General features: G+C 38.3%; 1 protein-coding gene across 2 annotated transcripts in view; it reads right to left on the bottom strand.

Annotated features, from left to right (window-relative positions):
- Window positions 1-7,394: 7,394 nt before the first annotated feature.
- The window catches only part of LOC119646883 (transcription factor AP-1), a 31,740-nt gene continuing 13,983 nt past the window's right edge, over window positions 7,395-25,151 (bottom strand). For both annotated transcript variants that reach the window (XM_038047516.1, XM_038047515.1), the window contains 2 exons: window positions 22,295-22,478; window positions 7,395-9,792 (listed from right to left, as the gene is read on the bottom strand). In XM_038047516.1, coding sequence (XP_037903444.1) covers window positions 9,470-9,792; window positions 22,295-22,478 — 507 coding nt within the window. In that variant the 3' untranslated portion in view covers window positions 7,395-9,469. The remainder of the gene's footprint in view (window positions 9,793-22,294; window positions 22,479-25,151) is intronic.

Genomic DNA, 25,151 nt, shown 5'->3' on the forward strand with positions numbered 1-25,151 from the left:
TATGTCCACGAAATTTCCCTTGAAGCTTGAAGCTGTGTAGTCGTTTAGGAGAAAAGTGCGTGTGGCAGACAGACAGTGAATCGATTTTAATAAAGTTTTGTTTAACACAGGTACACGAAAACTTTTAGCTATTATGAAAAAAATGTTTGTTGATTTATTAAAAAAACAACAAGAAAACTCTCTTAAGGGTTTATATATGTAAATTTGTAATCGCCGGGAAAATTGAACATTCTTTTATTGCATATTTTGGAAGTACATTATTCCAAGAAAATTCTCACCCATTCTGTGGGTATAGATTTTTGAACCTTCATTACCGCATTTAGCGTTTGTAGTTGTGGCCACAGGAATGGGTTCAGTAGCATCAATGTTTTGGGGTCTGTAAAAATAATACCTAATGACCCTAGCCGACTCGATATAGATAAGTAAATAAGTCAATTGCGTCAATTGTGCTATTATCTTAGAATTACGTTTTTGTGAAAGTATCTTCGCGGTGGACATGATTACTATAAAACTGAGTCCCAACAACGCCAAATTTTCACAACTTATTTATTATGAGAGTAGCTAGTCGCGAAACGAAGGATTTTTTTTTTTAAGGAAAAAAATTAAAAACCACGAAAAAGTAAACATTTTGTTAGAACTCTCGTTAATTTTTTAAAAGTTTGCATTTTGACAAATCATATGTTCAGCAATACGATGTACAAACGAATATTTTTTGAAATTCAGGTTTCGGATGAACCACCATCGAGCTATCGTGTCCACAGCAAGCCATTCCCAAAAAAGCTGTAGCTCCGCATTTTAAATTTTTTTTCTTAAAAAAACCTTTACTAGTACTCCTCAATATGTATTAATCGATGTTGCTAACAAATTTTGAATAAACATTTACTAAGCTGTAGTAAAAAAATTGAGAAAATGTCCTCATTCCATCAACTGCAACCATATAGACCCTTTCAAATATATTTTTTCCACTCATGCCTGAACTTTTTCCTGAAAACTTGGGCACCCGGTATTGACGAGCAGGCCAAGGGTTTACATAAAAACAACAGATCTGTGAATTCGAAAAGTACAGGGAAGAGTACAGGGAGTAACCGCGCCAGGCGCGAAAGTTTTATTAACAAGTCAGCAGAATAAAACCTTATACACCTTGATGTTCATCCTGCTGAGACAAAGAGGGAAATCTGATTTCCGTCAGAATGGGCATATTGGAACGATGAGTTGAGTGTTTTGATGAACTGCTCAACAACGAAAATATCGGCAAGTTGGAGGTCCCGCCAATGGAAGACGACGGGCAAATGGTGCCACCACCAAGAATGGAAGCAACAATCCGTCTAATCCAGCCGAAGTGGTTAAATATGCAGGCGACCAACTGCACCAAGCGGTTCATCAACTGATGCTCAAGGTGTGGAACAGCGAATCAATGCTTGACGACTGGCAACGAGGCCATACGGGGGGATATCACGCAGTGCAGCAATTATACGACCAGATAAAAGCAGCAGGATCACTCTCGAGACCACCCAAAATCAATCATGCGTCCTCTTTAAGCTAGCCCTGGAGAAAGTGATTCGCGATACAGATGCCAATGCAAGAGGAACCATCCTATTCAAGTCCGCCCAATTATGGGAGAAACAACCAGATATCTGCTATCTACCTTCACCCAGATCGAGCAGGCGGCGCGATATGTCGGGCTGCACATTAATGAAGCCAAGACGAAGTACATGGTGGCAACGTCATTGCCAAAAACCAAAGAACGAATAACATCGAATCGCACTGGTCAAACGAAAACAATAAAAATAGGAGACTACAACTTTGAAATCGTTGAAAATTTCTCCTTGGGTCGAAAATCATACCCGATCACAGCTATGACGATGAAATCCACGAATGGTTTTTGGCTGTCAACGGCATATAACGACGAAATCTGATTGCGGATAAAATCCGGCTCAACAGATTGCAGTGAACGGTTCACCTAATTCGTATGGATGTGGATGATCTAGCCCGGAAAGTCTATAAGGACAATATCGATGGTAGAAAAAGAAGACGAAGCAAATCCTGCCTGAGATGGTGCGTAGGTCAGGATACCAGACAGCCTTTAGGAATATCGAATTGGTGGACCTCGGTTGTACACCGTTACACCGTTGATGATAAATGAAAGAATGTGCATCCAAAGTTCCCCGCATAACAAAAAAAAACTTCCTCTTACCGACTTGTTTAAATAATTTTCATGGAAATCAAAATCAAACATAAAATTCACGGAAACTTAAATTTCGTTGACACTTTTCACCCTAAGAGCCCAATTAGTAGCGTTTTTAAAATTGTGATTTCTCAGAAATGAAATACCAAAGTGATTTGCGGTTTCTTTTGCGTTGAAGATAAAGCCTGGAAAAAAATAAAATGTGTATCCTGTTGTGGCTATATTTGAAACTTGATCAAAGGAGAAGAAAGTGTAAATGCAGTTTTGTTTGGAACACATGTATTTATGGCCCCAACTAGAAGTAACGGAATCGGTTGAAAAACAAAATTTTTAAAACTTTTAAAAAATTGAATTTCAAAATTGAAAAACATTGAAAAAAGAGACTTAATGTCATCGAATCCGAATTATTTGAAATCGCTCTCTTAACTCTCTTAACCGGTGATCACAAATTAACCTCCTTTTCATTTTAACAAAAAGCAAGATGTCGTCGTTGAAAACTTTTCTACAAATGTTTCAACTTTCCTCAATTTTCGCCATTTTTTGATGCCACAGCCTATATATCAACTTACAACTCCTTTCGCCCGCTGATATGACAATTTAAATGAATTAACTCCCCCCCCCCCCCCTCCGTCGCAATATTTACGCTTTCAAAAGTTTTCAAAAGATTTTTCAACTTTTCCTCAATTTTCGCAATTTTTAATCCCCTAACCTATATAACCCCTTTCAGGTCGTCTCATTCTTTGAAATGTTGATCACGAATCAACCCCATTTTCCTCAAATTCCCAATATTAAGCGAGATATGATTTAATGTTTTAATAAGATTTTCCAACTTTTCATCAAGCGAACATTAATCGTATCCGACGTAAATTCCGACTCGATACACAGACAGTCAGTACTATAAGAAATAAATACTATCAGCAGCCTTTCTCTTACCTCATTGAAGAAAACTGCAATATTGATAGACGGTCAACGAATTTTAATCCTGTATGCCGGCTACCTCCATAAACGCCTCTCCATTAGACGAACATTAAAAGGACGATTACTGTTCAAACCATACAGAAAAAAATGCGGACTCATTGACTTACAAAAAATATCGAGGATTCGCTTAGCAAACAAACTACTCTCCCTATAAGTCACCCACTAATTGTAATTGAATGCAAGGATATAGACGAAATTACTACTGCAAGGATATAGACGAAGTTACCATTGAACGAGGAGTGACACGATTTGTAAAAAAATATAGATGAAAAATTGCTTTCAATACCACGGACATATAAAAAGTGTAGACCAAGCATTTCCATGTAACTTCCTGATTTATTAACCACTGCCCATTTTATCTCCATTTCCCTTCCGATTGGAAAAGTGCTGGTATAACTCCCAAGCCTAAAACAATGAAAACCCTCTAATCCTGATAGCTGCACGCCTACCTCCATCCTATCTCCCTACGCTATGATCATTGAGCGGACAATTCAGTCTTTAGGGGGAAGTACTGTGACTCCAATTGCATATTTCTCTATTTCCACTTTATCAATCGACGTGACCGTCAGGTTTAGCGTACCTTCTCGTCCTTAAAACAGACATACTTCTCAGTATCAACCGGAAGACTCCAACAGTAGCATGTATCCTAGGCATTAAAAAGATCTTGGTTCCGTATGGCTATACATATTCCTTTTTAAGCTTTCTGAAATACTTAATTTCCATCCGGCCTTTTGCAAGCTAATCCTTAGTTTCCTTGACAGGGGGAAACTCCAAGAAAACATTCAACAACACCTCTCATCCCCATGTATATATGCGTAGCAAGTACTTCTCAAGGTTCAGTCCTTTCTCTGTTCACCGCTGACCTTCCCAAACCGAGGGCTAACCTCAATCTTATCAAAATCCTACAATACGCGGATGACTCTTTACACTTTCACTAAAACTATTTCACTCGGTTAAGCTCGTTTGAAACATTACCGATAATTTAAGTTTTGGAAACGTGAAAAAAATGAGGATGACGCCGAAAATGAGTTGGGATACCGATTTCCTTTCACTGAAAATCCATGATACGCCCCTTTCCACTGTGAATGAAGTTCCCTACCTAGGGGTGACAACGAGCATTCGTCTTTCCCACGTATCCCATATTTCGAAGGCACTTAACCGGGCAAAAGGCACCTGCAAATGTGCTTACCTCATCCTAAAATACAGCGTTCCAATGCCTCAGATGAAATTATTCTGTTATAAACAGCTAATCGGGCCTCTCCTCATTTTCGGCTTCATATTCTGCTCTGATAGTTCCCCGTCCCGGAGAACGGAAATGCTCTGCACTGCTCTAATATCTATAAGAAGGAAGACTATCCCAAATACATTTCAAATCCTTTGCGACTCCTGCCAAACTCCCCGCATTGATGCTGCCCTTGCCCGCCACGCCGTTAACTTCCTATCCAAATGCCAAACATGCAGATTGAGAACGCCGAAGAGAACCTTCTTCGTATCCATCTGTTCCCTCTATTTCTCTTATTCTAACAATCCCAAAACCGCCTCTTCAATCCCCAAGGTAGTGTAGTCTAAGAATTACGTTACGATTATTTATTTATTAAACGGACAATAAACAGAGTAAACTCCAATTACTTATTGCACTCAAGAGGAGCAGGAGAAAGCAGGTTGCGCGTTGTAACTTCGGCAAAGTCTAGGAATCGGGGAATGGAAGTAGACTTCGAGCTCAACAAAAGGCACGTTGAAAATGTCTGTGTTTCGTGTATCTTAAGACGCAGAAGTAGACTTCGAGCTCCGCAAAAGGCATGTTGAAAATGTCTGGGTTTCGTGTATTATAAGACGCAGGACGGCAGATGATGTTGTTAGAGGCGGAGTAGTCCATCAGACCCGATGAAAGTTTAAAAAATATGCATGAGTCCACATTGGATCTACTCTGTTGTAAGAAGGGGAGACGGAGAGATAGTCCACACAAGGGAAGTTTACGTTTAGAGCTAAAACATTAGTAGAGCACCAACGAACTGTCTAGGTTAGATTGAAGGGAAACAGTTCAGGAGCTCCATAGCGGAAAACAGCTCGTTGGCATAGAGCAAACAGGGAGAAGTAAGGAAAGGGGGGGGGGGGGTAGACCGTTGAGAAAAAAAAAATAATGAAGGACCCAAAATAGATCCCTACGGGACGCCAGGGGAGGGGAAGAAAGAGCGGGATGTACAACCATAAAAAGAGGTGCGGCAGGATCGGTTGGAATAGTAAGATGCAAGCCATAAAACAAGTGGTATGGGAACGGTTAGAGACGAGAATTTGGATAGAAATATCTTGTGATTTACAATGCCGAAGGTTTCAGCAAAGTGAGTGTAAATAATATGCACTTCTCGCCGTGAATTTAAACATTTGGCGTTGGTTAAGTTGAGCAAGGTTGAGGCCGTAGACCTATGTTTAAAAAAGCCGTGTTGCTATTTCAAAATGTGGTGCCCAAAGTGGGCGGACAACCAGTCACTGACATATGAGGTTAATGAGGTACTCGACAACGAGAGACAAGTCATCTATTATGACTGACGAGAAATACCCTTTGCTCCACATTCCAAACATCCTTAATATCAACTCCTCAAACTGATCTCAGCTGAAAATCATACAAACATACACTTTATTAAAGAACGAGATCAGGCTGTAGCATTTGAAAATGGGGGGTTATGATTGCATGATTACAATTATAATCAAATGAGCTTGATAATGATTACAATCACGTAATCATGAAATTTATAATCATGCATTACATGTAAGCGGCTAGGATTACTTCAACCAACGCATACTACGTACAATTCAGGTTTTTCCCTGTTGCGTTACCTATGTAAGTGGTTTCGAGTCGAATACAGTTGTGTACTGGGGGTAGGGCGAAGCGGTTGATCTGGTGGGTGATTTTTATGAAATAGTATTTAGGATAAGTATGTTTGATATTGTATTGTGCTCCCCGGATTAATGGGGTTAGTTCCCCAAGCCCTGTGAATACAGGATGTGTTCCCTGAATAGTGGGATTTGCCCTCTAGGAAATGGGATGTGTTCCCTGAATAGTGGGATTTGCCCCCTAGGAAATGGGATGTGCTCCCTGAATAGTGGGATTTGCCCCTAGGAAATGGGATGTGTTCCCTGAATAGTGGGATTTGCCCCCCAGGAAATGGGATGTATTCCCTGAATAGTGGGATTTGCCCCCTAGGAAATGGGATGTGTTCCCTGAATAGTGGGATTTGCCCCTAGGAAATGGGATGTGTTCCCGGTTTGCGTCAACGCAGAAGGAATGTGTTCCTCTTAGTTTGTATGTATGTGTGAGGCTATTCACTAAGTATTATGTATACTCATCCTTCCACCTCTTTTCAAATAGCGACTCGAACGACGCGTGGAACTCAACCCGGCAGCCAACGCCTCCATAAACATAATGAATTAGTGTTCATGTGTAACGTGTCATTTGTTGTCTTAAAATTTAGTAAAGTCGGTCTAGTTTCAACACGTGTATTATCGTTTTTGTTCTGTATTACATGATTGTGATTTTGCCCAACTCTGATGTCAAGTGTCTTCGGACAGCATAATTCAGGCCTTACAGCAGTGCGGTGATAGGTGCAGCAGGATGGTACGTTACACTCTAGGCACTCTTAAGACGAAAAAGAGAGATGGAGAGAGAATTTTGTCCGTTGTAGCAAACAAAAGTAGTCTTAACATTCGCAAAGGTTTTTTGAATCACCGTGAATGTTCAGACATTACTGAATTGCTGCATTCGAAAAGTAAACAGAGTCATTCTTATACATCATACATTTTTATTTATGATGCTTCAAACAGATTTTCTGATTTGGTAAAATTTCTATTGGAAAGCTACGTTAGTAAACGAGACAAATATTTCTAGATGCTTAAGATAAATCTATCTTTGTAATGAAAACAATTTTCCCAGGAAGGCCAACTAAGGGTTTCCTTTGAAAAAAGGAGCAAACTTCGGGGGAATCCCATCGAGAGTTGATAGTGAGTAGCATGGTTTACGTGTTACGCCCAGTCGTGTTTACAGACTTGCATAAGTAATTTTCTACGCTAAATGAATGTGGGATTGGAATGAAACGGGCTTGAAATCCCCGAGACAACTAGAACGACTGAATCGACACGCAAATGCTCTTCGCTTCCATGAATTGGGAAACGACTTTTCTTGGAACTATAATGTTATTATTCAAATCAAATCATATGAAATAAATGGATGGCTAAATATCGTTTGAATTCATTTATTTATGCAAAATAGATTAATGCAAAAATAGACATGTATAAAAACAAGGCAATATAATGGTATTATGTGTTGCATTATAAATATATACGTGTACATCTTACCAGATCGATGTTACTGTGTTAGTTTTATACATCATGTTCTTAATGCTTTCTTTATACAAATATAACCGTTAAAATATATCCTTTCTCTGTGACATTCTTTCAATTTTCTTAAAATACATGTTCTAGACTATTCCTTATATTTTGCTTTCGTTTTTGATTCAACGCCGCACATATACGAGAATAAGTTGTTTTATGGCGGACTTATTTTTTGACAAGTTAGTGCCGTTCAGATATTTTCCGAGGCTTTAATATTCGTTATATTCAAGACAGTTCTCAAGCGGACAATATTTAAATTTATTAAAAAGAATAATTATGAAGTCAGGGAAGCGTTGTGATAGTTCATAATATTATTTGAATATGAAGGCATTTCGTGTTTATCTTATCAACAATATGTTCGTGTCATGTCTACTTAGCGTACACCCCAATCAAATTGAAACAAAAAAATACTGTGAGGATGAAAACCAGATGGAACACGACCTTGGGTAAGATAACTTGAATTACACAGAAGACATTTGTAAATTTTTAAACATACACACTTTTTTCTGGATTCTTTCACTGGGTATTGGGGGTGTGATTAGTTTTTGTTTTATACACGGGGATTTTGGTAAATTTTCAAGTTAATGTTTAGACAGTCGCGCTTCAGAGACATTTATGACTATTGACAGACTGCAATGTTCACTGGTAAATAAATTGGGGATATCATGTTTCATCAGAACTAACCGAAAGCACCAATCTGAGGCAATCCCTCAATGTTGAAGCGAAAAGGTCTACAGCTAACAACAATTGCCACAAAACTGACTAAAACTTGTAGAAAACGCACCAATTCTCTTTTTTCTAAAATTTATTGTTTTAAGATAACTTTTGTAGACTAGACAATTAACTTTAAGTTACAACCTTAACAACTAGCGTTAATATAAAAAATATATATTTACATCTAATAAAGAAGGACAGAAAAACATGTCATTTTCTCTTAAATAATCGCAAAAAATTACCAATAATAAATACATATATTATAATAAACATTTATAAGGCGCTTTTCATCATTTGCTGTATAGTTTAAATATTCACAAGAAAACGGACTTGCATTGTTGCTTCTCAATTTATAATTGTTTAGTATTGAAACGAGCCGAAAACTGTGCGAGTGCTCCCTTCGGGTGGCTGGTTTTCATTGCAATAGAGCTATACACTATTAAATAGAATATTCGATTCAGTTTTTGATCCGGAACAAAAAATATCACAGGGCAGTACCGCAAAATTGCTGGCGTATTATTCATTTTATGGCTCGATTTCTCTAAGCTTTGTTTTGTGTACCGCGAAAAGCAAATGCTTTGAACACAATCTTTGTTATTCGATGTTTTGGTAACGTCTAATGTGCGATTGTTTCCGTGTTTTGACTGAATGCGAGTAACGTGGGGTTATTGCATCAAATGTTTATGTCACCTGGTGTAAAACTGTTGCTATTACTGCTCGTAGTTGGCGACGATTACTTCGATACTACATAATTATGGCATTTTTCAGGTTTAAGTCATTCAATGACTCCCTGAAATATTGGCGTCTGCAGAACTTTCTACAAATAAGACACAAAACGAGGCCTTATATACAGACGAGCAGAAAAGCAAGAGTTTTAAAGCAGTTATACTACTCAGTAGGTCACTATCAACTACGGCAAAATTTTTTGTCCCAATCCTTTTAGTTTTACAATTTTCTGTTCGCTTCGAAGAGAGCACTCATTCGAAATATGTATACAAATTACAAAATTGTGCATTGTCAGAAAATCTGTTCCTTTCTTCTTATCTTATCATAATTCGGTTAATCCTAGACAAATTTCCTTACTACCATACACAACGTATCTTAATCTGATAGTATCACGAGTAATAGAGGTTCTTCTTCACCCAGAGGCTGTGGTTCTGTTGTCAGCTCAAGGGTTTCCGATGAGAATTCTTCTTCAACTTCTTGCTATTTGGTTTCCTGTATTGGAATCGTACAGCCAGCCTTGTGGTGCTCCAGCACTTGTCGCTTCAAGCTGAAGATATCCTCACGTAATTGCTTTATGATGGCACTCAACTCCCCGTTCTCACCCTTCAGGATTTTCACCTTGTCTTCCAATTTGGAAATGCGTTCCAGTTTGCGTTTCCGACACTTTGAGGCTGCAACACGATTTCGTTGTCGTTTTCGTTCCAGCTTGATTCGCTCCTGTGTCTCCATATCAATTGGACTGAGTGGTGGTGAATTTGGAACAGTTTGTGGTTCATCCTTTATTGCGACAGGGTACGAATCATCTGCAATGGAATAGAAAAGTAATTAGCCCATTATCGTGAATATTGAATTAACGGAAATCTAGCGTATATGACGTGCATATTGATTGCGAATATTGCAAATCGGCTGAGACAATCCAACGAACAATTGAGAGCTTTCAAACCCGCGAGCGTTTCTTGATCCCTAGAATAATATACAGCTGCAACCCCCAACTGTATGAAAATGATGTGAAACAAATGACTCATTAGCAAAATGTTGCCAAAAGCCAAATTCTACACGAAAGGGTTCAACAGAATAAATAAATTTGCAATAATTCGGGATAGTTTTCATTTCGCTAATTTATAGAATATTACTAAATTAGCTTTTGGGCATGTTTCCAAATGTGTGAAAGCATACTTAGCTTAGGACTATGGGTACGCAAAAAATAAACTTTTTTCCGAGGAAATTTAAAAGTAAATTACTTTTTGGCATCGCACTTGGGGACACGACGCTCATGACTCAACGAAAAAATCGCACATTAAACAGACAGGCGGCATATAAACTAAGCGTTAATTTACGCGTTGATTTGGAGCTGCAGACGATTTTTTTGGGGAGCTTTCACATGAAAGGTAGCAAAATATATTATAACAGCGAAACTGATGTGAAATAGACTCAAACAAAAAAATTATGGGAAAAATAAGTACATACCAGCGCTGCAATACTTGCTTCGCATCAAAACGAAATGAAGTTGATTTATACTTGAAATGTCCACTAAGATTTATGGATTGAGAGCGGGAATACAAAATAAAACCGAGCACACGCCCAACAAGCTGCTCGGGGGATAGTAAAAGTATACTTTGGATCTATTAGTTGCCTTAACGAAAATTGGCTACATTGCAAGCATATAGGAGCGATGGTACAAACACGTGCGCTAGAGATCTTACCATCACTTCTAAGATTTCTAGCATGCGATGATGACGCAACCCAAGGTTACAAGTGGCTACTTTGTTAACATGATAATTGTGTTAGTTGCACTAGCTTCAAAGGCATAACAATTTAATCATATTCAGATACACGTATTGTTTAATGCTATTATGGGAATATGGCATAAATTAAAAATAAACAATAACGAACAGGCTTCAAAAGGCCCGATCGGGGCTATCACTTGTCTGCTGTCATAACGTACACAAAAGATTAAAATTGGTGAAAATTTCTTAAAAACATCAGTAATGCGTGTTATATTTGTTTATACTTTTCGCCACTAAGCGCATCTAATTGAACTTTGTACCCCATGAATTGATATCAGCAAATTGTTACGATGTGTAATACTCTTATAAACCGAGTCTCTGTATAGTTTCAGGTGTTTACTACAGACGTGTTAGCGAGCTCGTCTATAAAGACCTTCATTCAATCACTTTTACGTTGAATGCTAACAGGTTGCCACTCCAATCCCGTCGGTGATTGTAATCATTGTCAGAAAAACATGAAGATCGAACCAAATGAACAAACAGATATTGAGTTTCAGCTCCGGAAAGACCAATGTTTAGGTGTACAGATACTGAATGCTCATAGGTGAGGCAGAGCGCACCAACTCCCCCTGATTTCTCGAGAAGGTGACGTTCTTTCTTCTACACGATGCCGATTTTGGGCGGCCACAACAAAAATTTACTTTAATCACCCTTCACATGACCCTGCTGTCTATCTAATTCTATGCCCGTCACCATTTAGAAGTAAATGTAATGTGATGGTAACTTTTGTGCTTGAAAAGTTGGTGATAAAATAGTGAAGAATAGAGAAGTTTAAAAAGCTGACTTGATTGTTGTTATTATAGGGTTAACCATTTAAAGTTGGAAGCATCGAGAAACCTCATAGATTTTGACAATGCTATCAGAGCGACCAATGTATCTGAAAAAACACCTTTTCGTTGAATGTAGGCATAAATGAGCAAAATTTTCCCGTAATTGGAATAAAACACCTTAACCCCCAAAAAGCGATGACGCTTACGGTAGTTCATGGCGAATGCTGTCAAACCATGGTAAAGGATTTTATGATATCCATTGCTCAACAAGACGAGGCCACACCCCACAAAGCTTGATGAACAATCAGTTTAACGTGGCCATTGTTCGCAGGACAACTGATATAAAAAAATGAAAATTTTGACTAGCTACTCAGATCAACCGATTGCACGTTTACAGACTTGAACAGCCAAGAACTTTAGCTCAAATGAAAGTCAGCATACGGTGTTAAATTGGCCCCATCTCGGCCTTTACTCTTCAAAAAGTAGTTGGAACAAACCTTTTTCAACTAGAACAAATTAATATCCGAACAAATGCCCAACAAAAAAATTGTTTTTTTTTAAATATCAGATTTTCAGACCTACACCTGTTTTTCCTTTGTTTTACTAAGAAAATAATCACCCCGGCGGGAACGAGAGGAAGCATTAGCAAGGAATTAGAAAGCAGTTATTTTTCCGTTCGAATCCAGAAGAAGCAACCAAATGGGATTGCCCAGGTGTAACTAAAAGAGGCTTCTCCATCGCACGAACAAAATAAAAATATCTGTAGGATACGGAGAAGGGCTATCCTGACCCATTGTTCCAATTTCTAAGTCCATGGGTAAACAACAAAGTACCCAAAGACAGCATAGCAAATCAAAACACAAAGTCAAGAATTACGCGTCGAAAAATCATTGTATTCTCTATAAGAATGGGAGCATACGAAAAGAAGACGTAACAGGATCTAAGCTGCTCACGAATAGATGGGTCAGACGATACGGAAAAACTGATTTGTTATTCTTATTCTTATAACGTTAATCAACGGATGTGGATATGATCCTTCAAATGACCTCGTCTGGGTTCGTTGTATGGAAATGTTGTAGCGCTTATCTCAAACTGAAAGAGCGTATGTCTGCTTGGCTGAAGGCTTCGTCGCCAGAGCCCAATAATGTGAATTTTAAAAATGGCTGGGACGAGACTCAATATCCTGAATATTGGTGGCATTCCGATGTCCCGATTAAGATATTGCTTTCCAGCATGACTGTCGCTACAGAGTCCTAGTATCAGTGGTCTAACGATGATTATCAGTTGTCTTGATGACCGTCGAAAAGAGATACCGTCACGGGAAATCAATAATTCGCCAGTTTGCAAAGGAACTGTGGAGAATTGCATAGCATATGATAGGCCAGGATGAGACAATCTTTATATATGCAGAGGACAAACCACGCGTAGTCTTCTTCTTCCTCAGCCTTTGTCCCGTTCAGAAGCGTAGTCGGCCGATGTTCGTTTGTAGGCCTGATTTGGATGCAGCCGTAAACCTTTCAAATCACCATCTAGCGTATCAAGCCAATATTTCGGCCGGCCTTTTGCAATATATAGTATAAGTAATTTTTCCTGTCTGCTCTATCAAAACCTACGGAAAGGCATGTACTAAAGACTGTGCATTCTTCGCCACAAAAGGAAGAGGAAGCGACCTTGTCGATGAAGGAACGAACCAAAACAGACGGGTGTGCGTCTCAGCTCATCTGACTGCTGTAACACACAGCCGTCACTGCCAACATGTGCTGCTCCTCGTAAGGCTGGATGGAAGAAACATCTTTAATTCTTCGATGCGAATCGTCATGCACAGTTGGAAAATCAGAGAGAGTTTCCTAGGCATTTCCTTGCAAGTTGATAAGATCATGGTCGGTTTCAAACCGGCGGCGTATTTCGCCGCCTTGACATTATAATAGACTCGAAATCAGTTTCTTAGAGCAGAGCAGTGAGTGAAAGTCTATGCACTTAAGGAAAGACGGCTCAAAATCTCAGTGCATGATAGCAGTTCTAGGGGTGCGAATTGAGAAGTAGACTTTCCATAAAACAGTTGGGAGATCTGACCATGCTTCAGCTGAAAGCATAGTGGGATTGGTTTCTATCTAATCCAGTAACCATTCTAATTCCAATCCTACTTGCACAACAACGTCGGTCGTTTGACTCCATGTACTGTGAGGGATTCGTTAATGATGTTTCCCATACTGTTTTCTTTGTAAAAGGTGGAGGCGCCACTGCCATCGTCTCCTTGCTGGAAAGGTGTTTCCGCACAGTTTAATTGCGACCTTGCTGTAAATTTAAGAAATATGGAGCCCGGTGGTACGTTGCAAAGATATTTTTGAGAGACAAATAAGGCGGTAGGGTAGCTAAGGCTGAGGATTATGCGCTCCGCAACTAAACAGGCCTAGTCCAAAGTATTATATCAAATGGTTCTAGGAGAGAGTCCTAAAGATCATAAAATACTCTAAATTCTGTGCATCAATACTTTTCCCTTCTTTACCTTTGTCAGACTTCGAGAATTTGTTCGGACCACTTCTGAGGCCAAGCCGAATAGTCAATTTCTAAGTTACCTTGGAATCCTTGGCTTCCCGCCTGCGAATTAAACGAGGGATTTAAAATGTAAATAAATTCTTTATCGTATCAACTCCAGTAACAGTAGCGTTGAACCATGTCATGTTTCTGATTATATACACGGAGCCAAAAACATCCGTTGCCGCTTTTGGTCATGCTGCTCTGGAGGGCAGAGTCTGATGAGATTACTCGCGAAAGAAACCGTCAGCCAACAATTTTTTTTTCCTCAGAACTTCGTTGCGGCCTTTCGCCACAGCAGAGCGCAGCTCGGCCTTCCCAGATTTAAATCTTCGATGAGATAACAGAATCTGCTGGGATCAATTATGTTTTGGGCCTATCTATCGATTATACAATGGGATTGTCCACATTCTCATTTTGTCTCCCTGAAATTTTTTATTCTTTATTTCAATGACAAAGAATAATCGATGGCACAACTGATTAATTTGAACCTAGGCCTTGAAGCATACTAGAACGCTTCTTTTCAAACCGTAATGCTACCAAGAGGCAATGTGGCCATCATTGCGCGTCAAAGACTATTGAACTGATTTCATTCAAATACTCATTCAAGACAGTCGAAAGGTATCAGAGATCCAGCCTACAACGTAAATCCCCTACTATCATTCAGCCAAAATGGGAAACAGAACTTCTTCACTTTAATGCCATGTTCTGTGCGTGTATGAACACGCCTATTATGCTCTAATTTCGAATCTTAGTGAGCATGCGGGACTTTTTTACGAGGCACGACCGAATGCGCAAATCCTATTTCTTCCTTTTCAGAAGTTACTACCAGAAAAGGGAATCATCTGGAGACATTCCATGCGATGATCCCGAACACACTGGGAAATTACCTAACGGACACGCGAGGATTAACTTTCATTTTCCGCTAGGATTAAATTGAATCCTTTACCTGTTCGTCACATCTACAAAATCGCCTCTAAACTGGACTATAAAATATGGAACCATTTCAATTATTTATTGACTAGCAGAGTAGCCTACATCAATCGTTTCTGGACCATGAATCAGAATTGTTATCAATTATTTAAGGCAGGATCTGCATGCCCACTGCATCATTTAAGAAAACCAATTAATCTTTCAAAGCTTTAGCGAGAACAATTTTTGGCTTTTGCTTCTTTCTTTTGCGGAGAAATTGCTTACAAAGTTCAAAAATGTACAAAAGCGTATCATACAAAGGAGGTTCATATTTATGAATGTCAAGGCTAGACAACATAGAGTTAATTGCTTGAAGGACTCCCTATCAGTGCTTTGCTGGATAAAAATAAGTCGAAAATAAGAGCATATAAAGCGATAGATTCTATCCATAAGACACCTTTTAATATCAGTACATCTTTGATAAGCAAAAAAATTGGATATTTTGCTTGGAGAAAAGATTCTACTTCCTAAAGAAGTACAGAATTTAATGGCATGTGAAACGTTCGCTTTTTTCTTTCATAAATATTATAAATAAAAAAATATATATGGTAACATACGCGTTCCTAAAATAGATGAGATTGTTTTTTTGTTAAAAATATTCCAAATGGATTTTTGTTAATTCTCCGGATTTCTTTATCGTGAGCTCCATCTGTAGTTTTTCTTATACTTGAAGAGATCTGGGTTTGCAGAATAAATTTGCAGTTAAATATTTGACAAAGTAATGATGCTATTTTTTATAATTCACTTAAATTTAATGCTCCTGAGTTTTAGATAAAAATTTCTAGAAATAGAAATATTGAAGGAAAACTTAGCAACAGTCTTAAGCGAATAAAGCGCGATTTTCACAAATTCTAGCTACGATTATGACCGTAGACTTCTCTAGGAGAATATTTTCATGTTAGAAGTTACTTCCTCCCATAGTGTGCAAATCATCAAAGCTAATAATCGTGTATAGTTATCGAATGTGAGGTTTTTCTGTTAATCAGTTTATTTATATACTTCTTAATCATCAACAACCGCTAGGGAATTTCCGTCATTGGTTTTTAGTTCACTTATCGTGTAAGCTGTAAAATTATGACCCTATCGGAGCTGGGGTGGTTAAAATATTGATATAGCCAATAAAAACATACGAACGAACCATTAATGGAATAGCATGATCAGTAGGACTTCATTGCAAGTTTGTCAAATTTATGCAAATTAAATCAGATTTGTAAATTTCGAATTATCGAGTTTGTGTGTTGTGGAAGTAGAATTTATTTTTTCGCAAATATTGGAAAACTCTGGAAGGTCTATATGCAAACAGGAGACCCGTAAATGCTAAACAGTTAAACATATAGGTTTTATACTTAACACATGCGTTACGAGAGCGGCATTTTGACAATGCGTAGAGCCAGATGTAGCAATAAGTGATAAGAATATATGTTTTTTATTTGGAGCAAGTTGAATGAACGACGAATTTGGTGTCACGTTAGGCACCAGAGAGAACAATTGAACTATTGTCCATAAAATATTTGGGACAGAAATCTGACTCTGAATCTCTAAAAAGTATACTCGTTGCATCCGCTGATACTACCAACGCGGGGACATGCGGGACATCCTTTTAAAACTTGACACTACAATTTCCATGAAAATGGATTTCTATAACTTTTACTTTCTTTCTGAAATATCCCCAGCCCAAATTTTTCAAAAGCCCACTAATCTTAAGATAGAAGGGTGCTCAATTACTTCCTGTCGCGAATATTATCGTGGTCCTGAGTAGGTTTTGGCTAGAAATTAAGGAAACATCTCTAGCTATATAGGTAAATTATCTAGGCGTGAACGTTACTTTCATTAGAAACGTTGTCTAATAACCAAGAATTAGAGCTTTATAAGTTGCTTACTCGTAACTACAGCCGCCAGGCGGACTGAAAAGTTGAAAGTTAGCATAGACAATTTTTTTTTATAAAATTTAATTTAATACAATTTTTTGATACCATTTTTATGGCACGATTTGGCTTTAGCTTCAAAATAGGCTCCAGATTCGGCGATTACCTCTTTCTCGATGCCAAATTTCTTTCCAGCCAGCATTCTCCTGAGGTCTGAGAACAGAAAAAAGTCGCTAAGAGCCAGATCTTGGGAATACGAATGCGAAGCCCAATTCATGCAACTTTGCCATCGTTTTCATTGATTTGTGCCATGATGCACTGCATTGCTGAAACAGCACTTTCTTTTCCTTCAAATGGAACCGTTTTTCCACGATTTTATCCTTTAAACGCTCCAAAAACGCTATGTAATATTCGCTGTTGATGGTTTTTCCCTTCTCAAGATATTCGACGAATATTATGCCATGTGCATCCCAAAAAACTGACGCCGTAGCCTTGCCAGCTGACTGTTGCGTCTTTGTACGCTTTGGGGTCGGTTCACCACTTGCAATTTACTCAGATGACGATCGTTTTGACTCTGGCGTCAAATAATGGAGCCATGTTCCGTCCATTGGGTTTTTTTTAAGGAGGAAAAGTTTCAAACACTGCCCAGAATTGTCAACTCGTGTTTAGGTCGATTGTGACATTCATGCACGATATGTCCAACACATTCCTTTGATATCTCAGAGGCTCAGCTTTTCACATCAACTTCACTTTGCGGTCTACCAAAATGATTTTGTGGACTTTTTTAATCTTTAAGGCGTCCACTGAATGCATCGTCTCCGCTGCTGATTTCGCCTGTTTTAAGTTCAGCAAATCACTTCTCAACGCTAGATTTTTCTGGTGCAAAATCCGACTAGTGTTTATCAAGCGAAGCCTTTGGTTTCAACAGTATTTTTTTTCGTTAAAAAGCAATGCTTTATTAACTCACAAAATTCCACTTCATTCAAAGTGCCCTATCCCACAAACTAATTGTCTGACAGCTGTCAGGTTAGGGCCAGCTAAAAATCATGGATTTAATACTAGTAGCGCTATCTGTGTGTTCGCCTACGAACATTTCAGCACACCTGGTAATATTGGTCTTGAGTGAGTTGATTGACCAACAGCGTTGCGACCTAGTGACGCTGGAGTTGAATCCCGTTGATCACAGATCATCTTTGTCGTTGCAACTTACACAGCGTTCAGTATGATGATATTGAGTCCCTGAACACAGCGTTCCCCAGAAGGAAATTTTGAAGAAAAATTGAATGAACTAACATTTTTATTGTTATTTTAATATTTACGGATAAATTTGACGCCGTCTAGGGTCCGCTTGGAGACGCCTAGAAAGGTCTACAATTACCAAACATTAAAAATAACGCAGCTACAAAAACTAGCCGCACACTCTCGACAATGGAAATTTATGCATAAATGGAGAAACGACTCAATTCCAAATTTTTAGTGAAGATATGGAGTAGTCCTTAGGGAATTCATAAAATGTTGAAGCCGGTTTATGAGGATAACTTACTAAAACCGATCCTATTCAAATTATGCAAACGTTTGCATAAGGGTTATGAAGTTTGGTTGCTGGTAAATTGAATTTAGGAAGACTGTCAGTGCCCACAATTGTAAAAGTCGTCCGGAAAATGCTAATGACCACGAACTGAGCAGAATTAAATATTGCGCCGACTGGAGCAGGCCGCTGGTTTCTTGGTGATTTCCCACGACTTTGCGAATACGGCATCGAGAAGAAATCACAGAGCAAGGAACAGAAAGCAAAACCTAGCACTTAGCATAGTGATTTCTTCTTGCTCCCGAGCCCGGAGACATGGAGACGAACAAGTCTGCATATTTCCAGTGATATGAACAATAGAAAAGGAAGTAAAACAAACACATTACACTGAATGAAGAGTACTTTTAAGGTGGTAAGTTTTACGTAGACTTTTGTAAATTAACCTCAGTGGCGTAACACACCATTATTACATCCGAAATGAGGATAGCCGCGTGAGGTACATAGCAAACGATTCTGTGATTGTATTGAGCAATTACAGTCTGACAAAAGGCTGCCCCAACAGAGGCTTCGTTTTACTTAAGCATATCAAGGCATGCTTGCGGGTTGACTGACCCAAACGGAACAACTACTTAAGGAATACATACAGATAACAACAATAGATATTATTATTGAAATCTTCAATCAATATAGTATTCTACATTGCGGAAAAACTGCGAGATAGTTGTCTTCGATGGTATGATCATGGGAATTTGAGAACTTCTTGACTCCCCCTGGACTTCGCTTATAACCGAGAAAAATAGCCAATTTGATTTAGACACGCCACCCTCGCTAGGGAGAAGTTCGTAGCTTGCGAAATAGTAAACAAGCGACACTTTACGTGAAATGAGTGGAGGGCAGGAGAATATTATGCGGACCCCGCTTCTAAACGGGGCAAAGAGTGAAGAAAAAGATTGTGCAATATTAGTAGACTTTTCAATAAAGGAATAAGAGAGAGGCTGCATTTGACGAAAAGAAAAATCCTTTCCACTATGATAATGCGCCGGCTTCAACATCCAAGAAAACAATGGCAAAATCTAAGAGGCAAAGTACGAAACATTTCACCCCGATTTTGAATCGTATGACATTCGGTGAAGTTCCACCTATTGTAGATGATATGGTAAGCCACTGTAACATGCGAATTCGGACCTCTTTCAAACAATCACAAAACTATCTTTGCCATCAACGCGCTCAAGCAGAGTAAAGCTTCCGACCTCGAAGGTCTTTCTGTTGAAATTTTCAGTGTAACCCCTGAAAATCTCCGCAAAATTGCGACTTCCTATCATTCGTAGATCCGGAGAATTTGAAACCTGTTTACAATGAGAGGAACAAAAAGTAAATCGGTAAAATTCTGAAAAAGCGCATCCGTCTTGAATGCGACAATTGGTTGAGTATTACGTGCTGTCACGAAGTTTCTAGCTAAAACCACCCCGACACACATCAAAGAAAGAAAGCTTGTTCGACAGAGCACAAGCTGATTCCCCTCAGGATCGGCCACACTAAGATCTTACAGATCATTGTGGAGCAGTACACGGAGTTTAGATCGTCGCTTCACTAGTTCTTCAGGTCATAGCTATTATCAGGGCGATATATAATAATAATAATGCATTAATGGCTAGTAAAACATCGAGGCCGTCGAACGAAAAGTTGTTTCTGCCGACGGTGGAATCGAACTTGATGTCGCTCGACGTGTTAGCAATGCTGAATTCACCATTAATGGATATCAGACATTCAGAAAGGGTGATAGCTCCATTGCGAATTATAGCATGCAATGGAACTCACTACATTCAGGATGACAGGCGAGTGAGTTGCTCTAGAATTACGTGACACAGAACAGTGGAGGAGTGCAAGCTTTCCAGGAAATCGTGTGGATCGTCCTCAGAACGCTTTGACCCGCATAGAGATTTCTGGCTACCATGAATACAAATTGCTTCCCTATCTTCATCTGGTGTCCTGACTCCATTTTTAAGGTTTTGTTTGTAAAACAAAACCTTATTAAAATCGGTTTACTGTCTGTCTGTCTGTCCGTCTGTCTGTCTGTCTGTCCGTCACACGCATTTTTCTCGTATACGGTTGTAGCGATTGGCACCAAATTTAGTAGAAAGGTGGGAACTGTGAACGCTCACGCATATAGTGAGTTACATCCTTTTACGACGAATTTAAGAGGGGGTCCCCATACATGCAAAGGGAGGGTGTAAATTTTTTTTTCATCAAATATAGTCATGTGGGGTATCAAATTAAAGGTCTCGATTAGTACTTTTCGAAGCCAGTCTTACTTTTGACATTTGTTGAAAAGGTGGGGGGTGCGGAGGGTTGAAAGTGGTCATTTTTTTAACGAACTCATTCTCAGAAACTACCCAACCGAAAAATCTGAAAAAAATCTGGGAACTGTCACTATATGGTGCCTAGGCTCCGAAATACCCTTCATACCGATACCTGTTCAAATAAAGTTAATAATAGTACATTACTATAATTTTTAGTAATTGACAGGAAAACCCCCCTTAAGTTCACCCTAGAATCACAAAATTTTGCAACAATATAGGCTACAGCATAGAGCATGATCCTGCCAAATTTGATGAAAATCGCACTATTACTAACAAAGTAATACTAGGTCAAAGCTGTCGCTTCTCTGCAAATTCAAGACTATGAATGTCAATATCACTTGAAAGTGGCTATTTTCACATAATATCATATATGCATATTTTACGTGCTACATGCTAATGGGACAAATGCACACCCAAATCTCTTTATAAAAGAAATACACAAAACCTTTCATACCTGAAGCGTCTAGCTTCCGGTTTCCCGACTTGTTTAAGTTGAAAAGATAATTTCACGGAAGATTTTACTTGAATGAAGTAGCAAAATCGGGACCCGAGGCAGACTTTGAAGCGCTTAACGAATTGTGTTATTCGGGGTTCTTAATATATCAATGGATGGATGAATAAATTTAGTAGAAGATTATGTTAAAAATTAAAATAGATAGTCCATGTAGTATAGTTCTATAAAATATTGTCTGCACACATGTATATATATTTCGAATCCAGCTAGGCACTGAAGAAAGTATTGAGTAGCTCTTGGAATACGTATTTGGCGATCAAGAAAATTGTAGAAAGGAAAAGCTACCAGTTTTTTTTTATCATTTAAATACAATATAAATGTCAGAAGCGAAAATTACTTCCTCCTGCACGTACCTTCGGTCTATCTTTTCTGTATATTATTTTGATATATATTTTGAGCTTAGTCAGATTTATATTATTGTCTTTTCCATATTAATATGTTTTCGTAGTTTGCTTTGGCTCAGACATCTCGCCAGCATCTTGAAATTTCAGGAAAAGGGCACCAGGTAAGCTTCTTTAATCCGAAAATATCAATCACAATTCACATCAATCAACTCCCAACTAATAACGCAATAGTAAAATGTGTCAGAAAAATTAACATAAATTACTTCAAAATAATCAACATGAACTGCGGTTTGTGTGCTCAACGATGACCTCAAATCAAGTAAACTAGACGCAGTTCCACGACAAGAGAAATACATGAACAGAATATGGGTAGGGGGAGGCCTTGTATAATTCCACAAGGTAAACTATTCCAGTTCGTTGGTTAGCAAGCTTGCTAGCTGTCGCCAAACAGCCGAATGATGGATGACGAATATCTATTATAGTAAAGCTTACTTGATAGCGCGTAGAAACCTAAAAGCCCATCCAAAATCAACAAAACTCAACTACGCAATCAATGTGCAAACAAATTGGAGAGGAGACATATGGAACAGCACAAAAGAAAGAAAATGTTAAAAGCAGTATCATATTTACCTAAATTGGTGTATGTGATGGATCCACCGCTCATTCCGTTCCCAGTTACTACTGAGTTGACCGTTGTTGTTGCCACCGTCGACATGGTGTTTTGTGAGTCTTTTTTATGCAGCGAATTTAATGCGTCTACGAAACCTTTTACGTAATCCTCCTGTTCTGTTGTACCTTGTGTCGTGGTCGCAAACTGGATGGTTGGTTTGAGAGAGAAAAATGGAAAATAATCATAGTTAGTGATGAATAATAAATAATAAAATTCGATTTTGCTTAAATTATGAATATTGAGGGGGAGCGTCAGGGGCTTTCAAATACCATTCCTTTAAAAATACGAAGGTTTAGAGCAAAAGGGAAAATTATAATCGAGTCCATATACTAGATTTAAATTCTAAAAACGCTGAGAGCTAAATCGGAATCAATTTTTTGTTAAACTTCGGCAAATATTGAAAATTTGGCCCTTCCACCGTCTTCCAAAATATTGTCCATCCAAACATATTTTTACATGTACTTAACTTACTTTTGAAATGCAATAAAAACTACATTACGCGAAGTAAATACCACAATTGAACAGATAAAAACCAGAAACTCTATCGTCATCATTACTATCCATAAACCTGAAATCGCTTCGTTTCATAAACTTATTCCAAAAGCAAATGCGTTCTCATAATTACGTTTGCATTTCACACACCCCAGACAATGAAGAATATTCCATTTAACAAAATGCGAAACATGTAGCCAGAAGCAAGGTAGATAACGCTGCTGATAATAATTATCATTTGACAATTTATTTAATACCCACAACAGATAACGAAATCTTATCGTAGAAATAACCATCGATTCTGATAAAGGAATGCCTTTAAATACAGAATACTCGGTATAGTGTTCAAGGCTAAATGTCGCTTGGGCAATGAACAGCTTACTGGAATTGTCGTGCGGAATATTTTTCTACGACTGGGACGTGAGGACGAAATTGCTTTGTTCAATTTTTGGAAAACATTTTTATATTATCTTTGTCTTGTTTCGCTGTTTCTAAATGATAAAAAGGAGATATCCCTCGGGAAAGTACCTCATTTATAATAAAATGTTATCTGTCTTTCTTTCTTAATGGACATGAAATAAAAGCATCCGTTATGCATTATTGACAACTAGGAAAACTGTTCACTAAACAACATAAATTTTTGCGTTTCTTGAACAAAATTTAGGTAAAAGACGACGAAACAATAATTACATATTCATAGTACTTAGTTAAAACGTAAAGGCAAAGTAAGCCTTAAAAAGCCTTCGGAAACTGTTCGGAAAATAAATTTTCCATGGCGCGGGGATAACGATATAACATTTTAAGATTAAGAACTTTTTAGATCTCTGAATGCCTACAATTAACAAAGTACATATATTGGCGGAATAGACTTTAACATCGACCATTATTATTTTGATTTGATTGTTGATTTTATTAGGAAAAAGTGGTCAATATCGGCCTACAGTTAAAAGAGCGGGTCAGATTTCTACCCTGAATTTGTTATGCTGAGAAAATACACGGGTTCACTACTGCCAATAGAATCTATGAAACACTGTTCTCATAAAGTAGAAACATACGATTAAATGGCATTCTATGTACCACATGCACTCGGACTTTATAATTTACTTTAATTCCAGAAATTCTAGCTCTAGCGTGAATCTTTAGAGAAACCTCATCTCAATATTTTTTATCAACAAGGTTTTGGAAATACCATTAATAATTGTCAGATTTGCTCAATACCAAGTTGTAAATTGCCCAGTTCGGTAGCGGACTTGGTTCGTCTGGATCAGGTTCCTTACTTCTCCCGGTCGTGAGCTTGGTTCGGGTGAAGTCGAACGATTACTGTTTCGAATCATCTTGGAGTCATCTTTCATAGTGTCTGATGTTGAGGGCAATTTCAGTCATAAGTACTACTAGTCATGACGACATATCCGCAGCGGATGTGCTCTTTTTGAATGTATAGAGTTATACTTCATCGAGCGCAAAACCGCCAGAATTCGTTGTCTTCATTACTAGGGATACACGTACAGTCAAATATATAAGAATCCATCCGGACCCCAACCTATTCTGCATATTGCTCTGGTGTTGGAGATTTGTGATAGGCAAGGCCCTGAGGTGGAGTTTTCACCTGTTGTTCTTGAAAGTTGGCCGACAGAACGACACACTTCCCTTATAGAGACCACGACACTCCAATATAACTGGTAATAAGAAAGCTGGCAAACTGACTCGTCAATTTAAGGATTCAGGCAGCTGAATACTGACGGGAAGCCAAATATTCTTGAAAGAGTCCAGGCTACCAAGGTGCCATTTTTGTTCTCGTTTAAGGGAGTGACCAATTGTAAAAAATTGTTTGTCGCTGTTTTAATAGAAAATTACTAAAAGAATACTTGTTTAAAATGTTATATCCATATATAGTTTGGCTTGCATTTACAGTGCTTAACAGCGAGCGGGGCCTTCCTATTTCTTTATGATATTAAAAATTTTAAAAACATTTTTCTCGAACACACCTTTTCGGTGCACGTCATAAGAATTCGGATAAAACCACTTCTCCGATTTACTCCAAACTTTTCCTGCATACTTATACAGCTTGAATGTATTGCATGATCCTCAATTTTTGGCGATAAAGATTTTTTCAATATTTGGGCACATTTTTTTCAGTCAACTGCTTCTTAAACTACCACATGGAAAAAATTGCAATGATGATCTTGGCAATATGTAGCCAAATTGAGAGAGAAGAGGAGACGACCTTGCTCCTCATATAGAGTTGTGCAGCCTCCTCAGAATTCAAACGAAGATATTGCGTTAAGATTTTCTTGGATGAAGAAAGTGCTCTGAATCCTGCAAAAT

Source organism: Hermetia illucens, chromosome 1, assembly GCF_905115235.1.
Source record: "Hermetia illucens chromosome 1, iHerIll2.2.curated.20191125, whole genome shotgun sequence".
NCBI classification, from domain to species: Eukaryota; Metazoa; Arthropoda; class Insecta; order Diptera; family Stratiomyidae; genus Hermetia; species Hermetia illucens.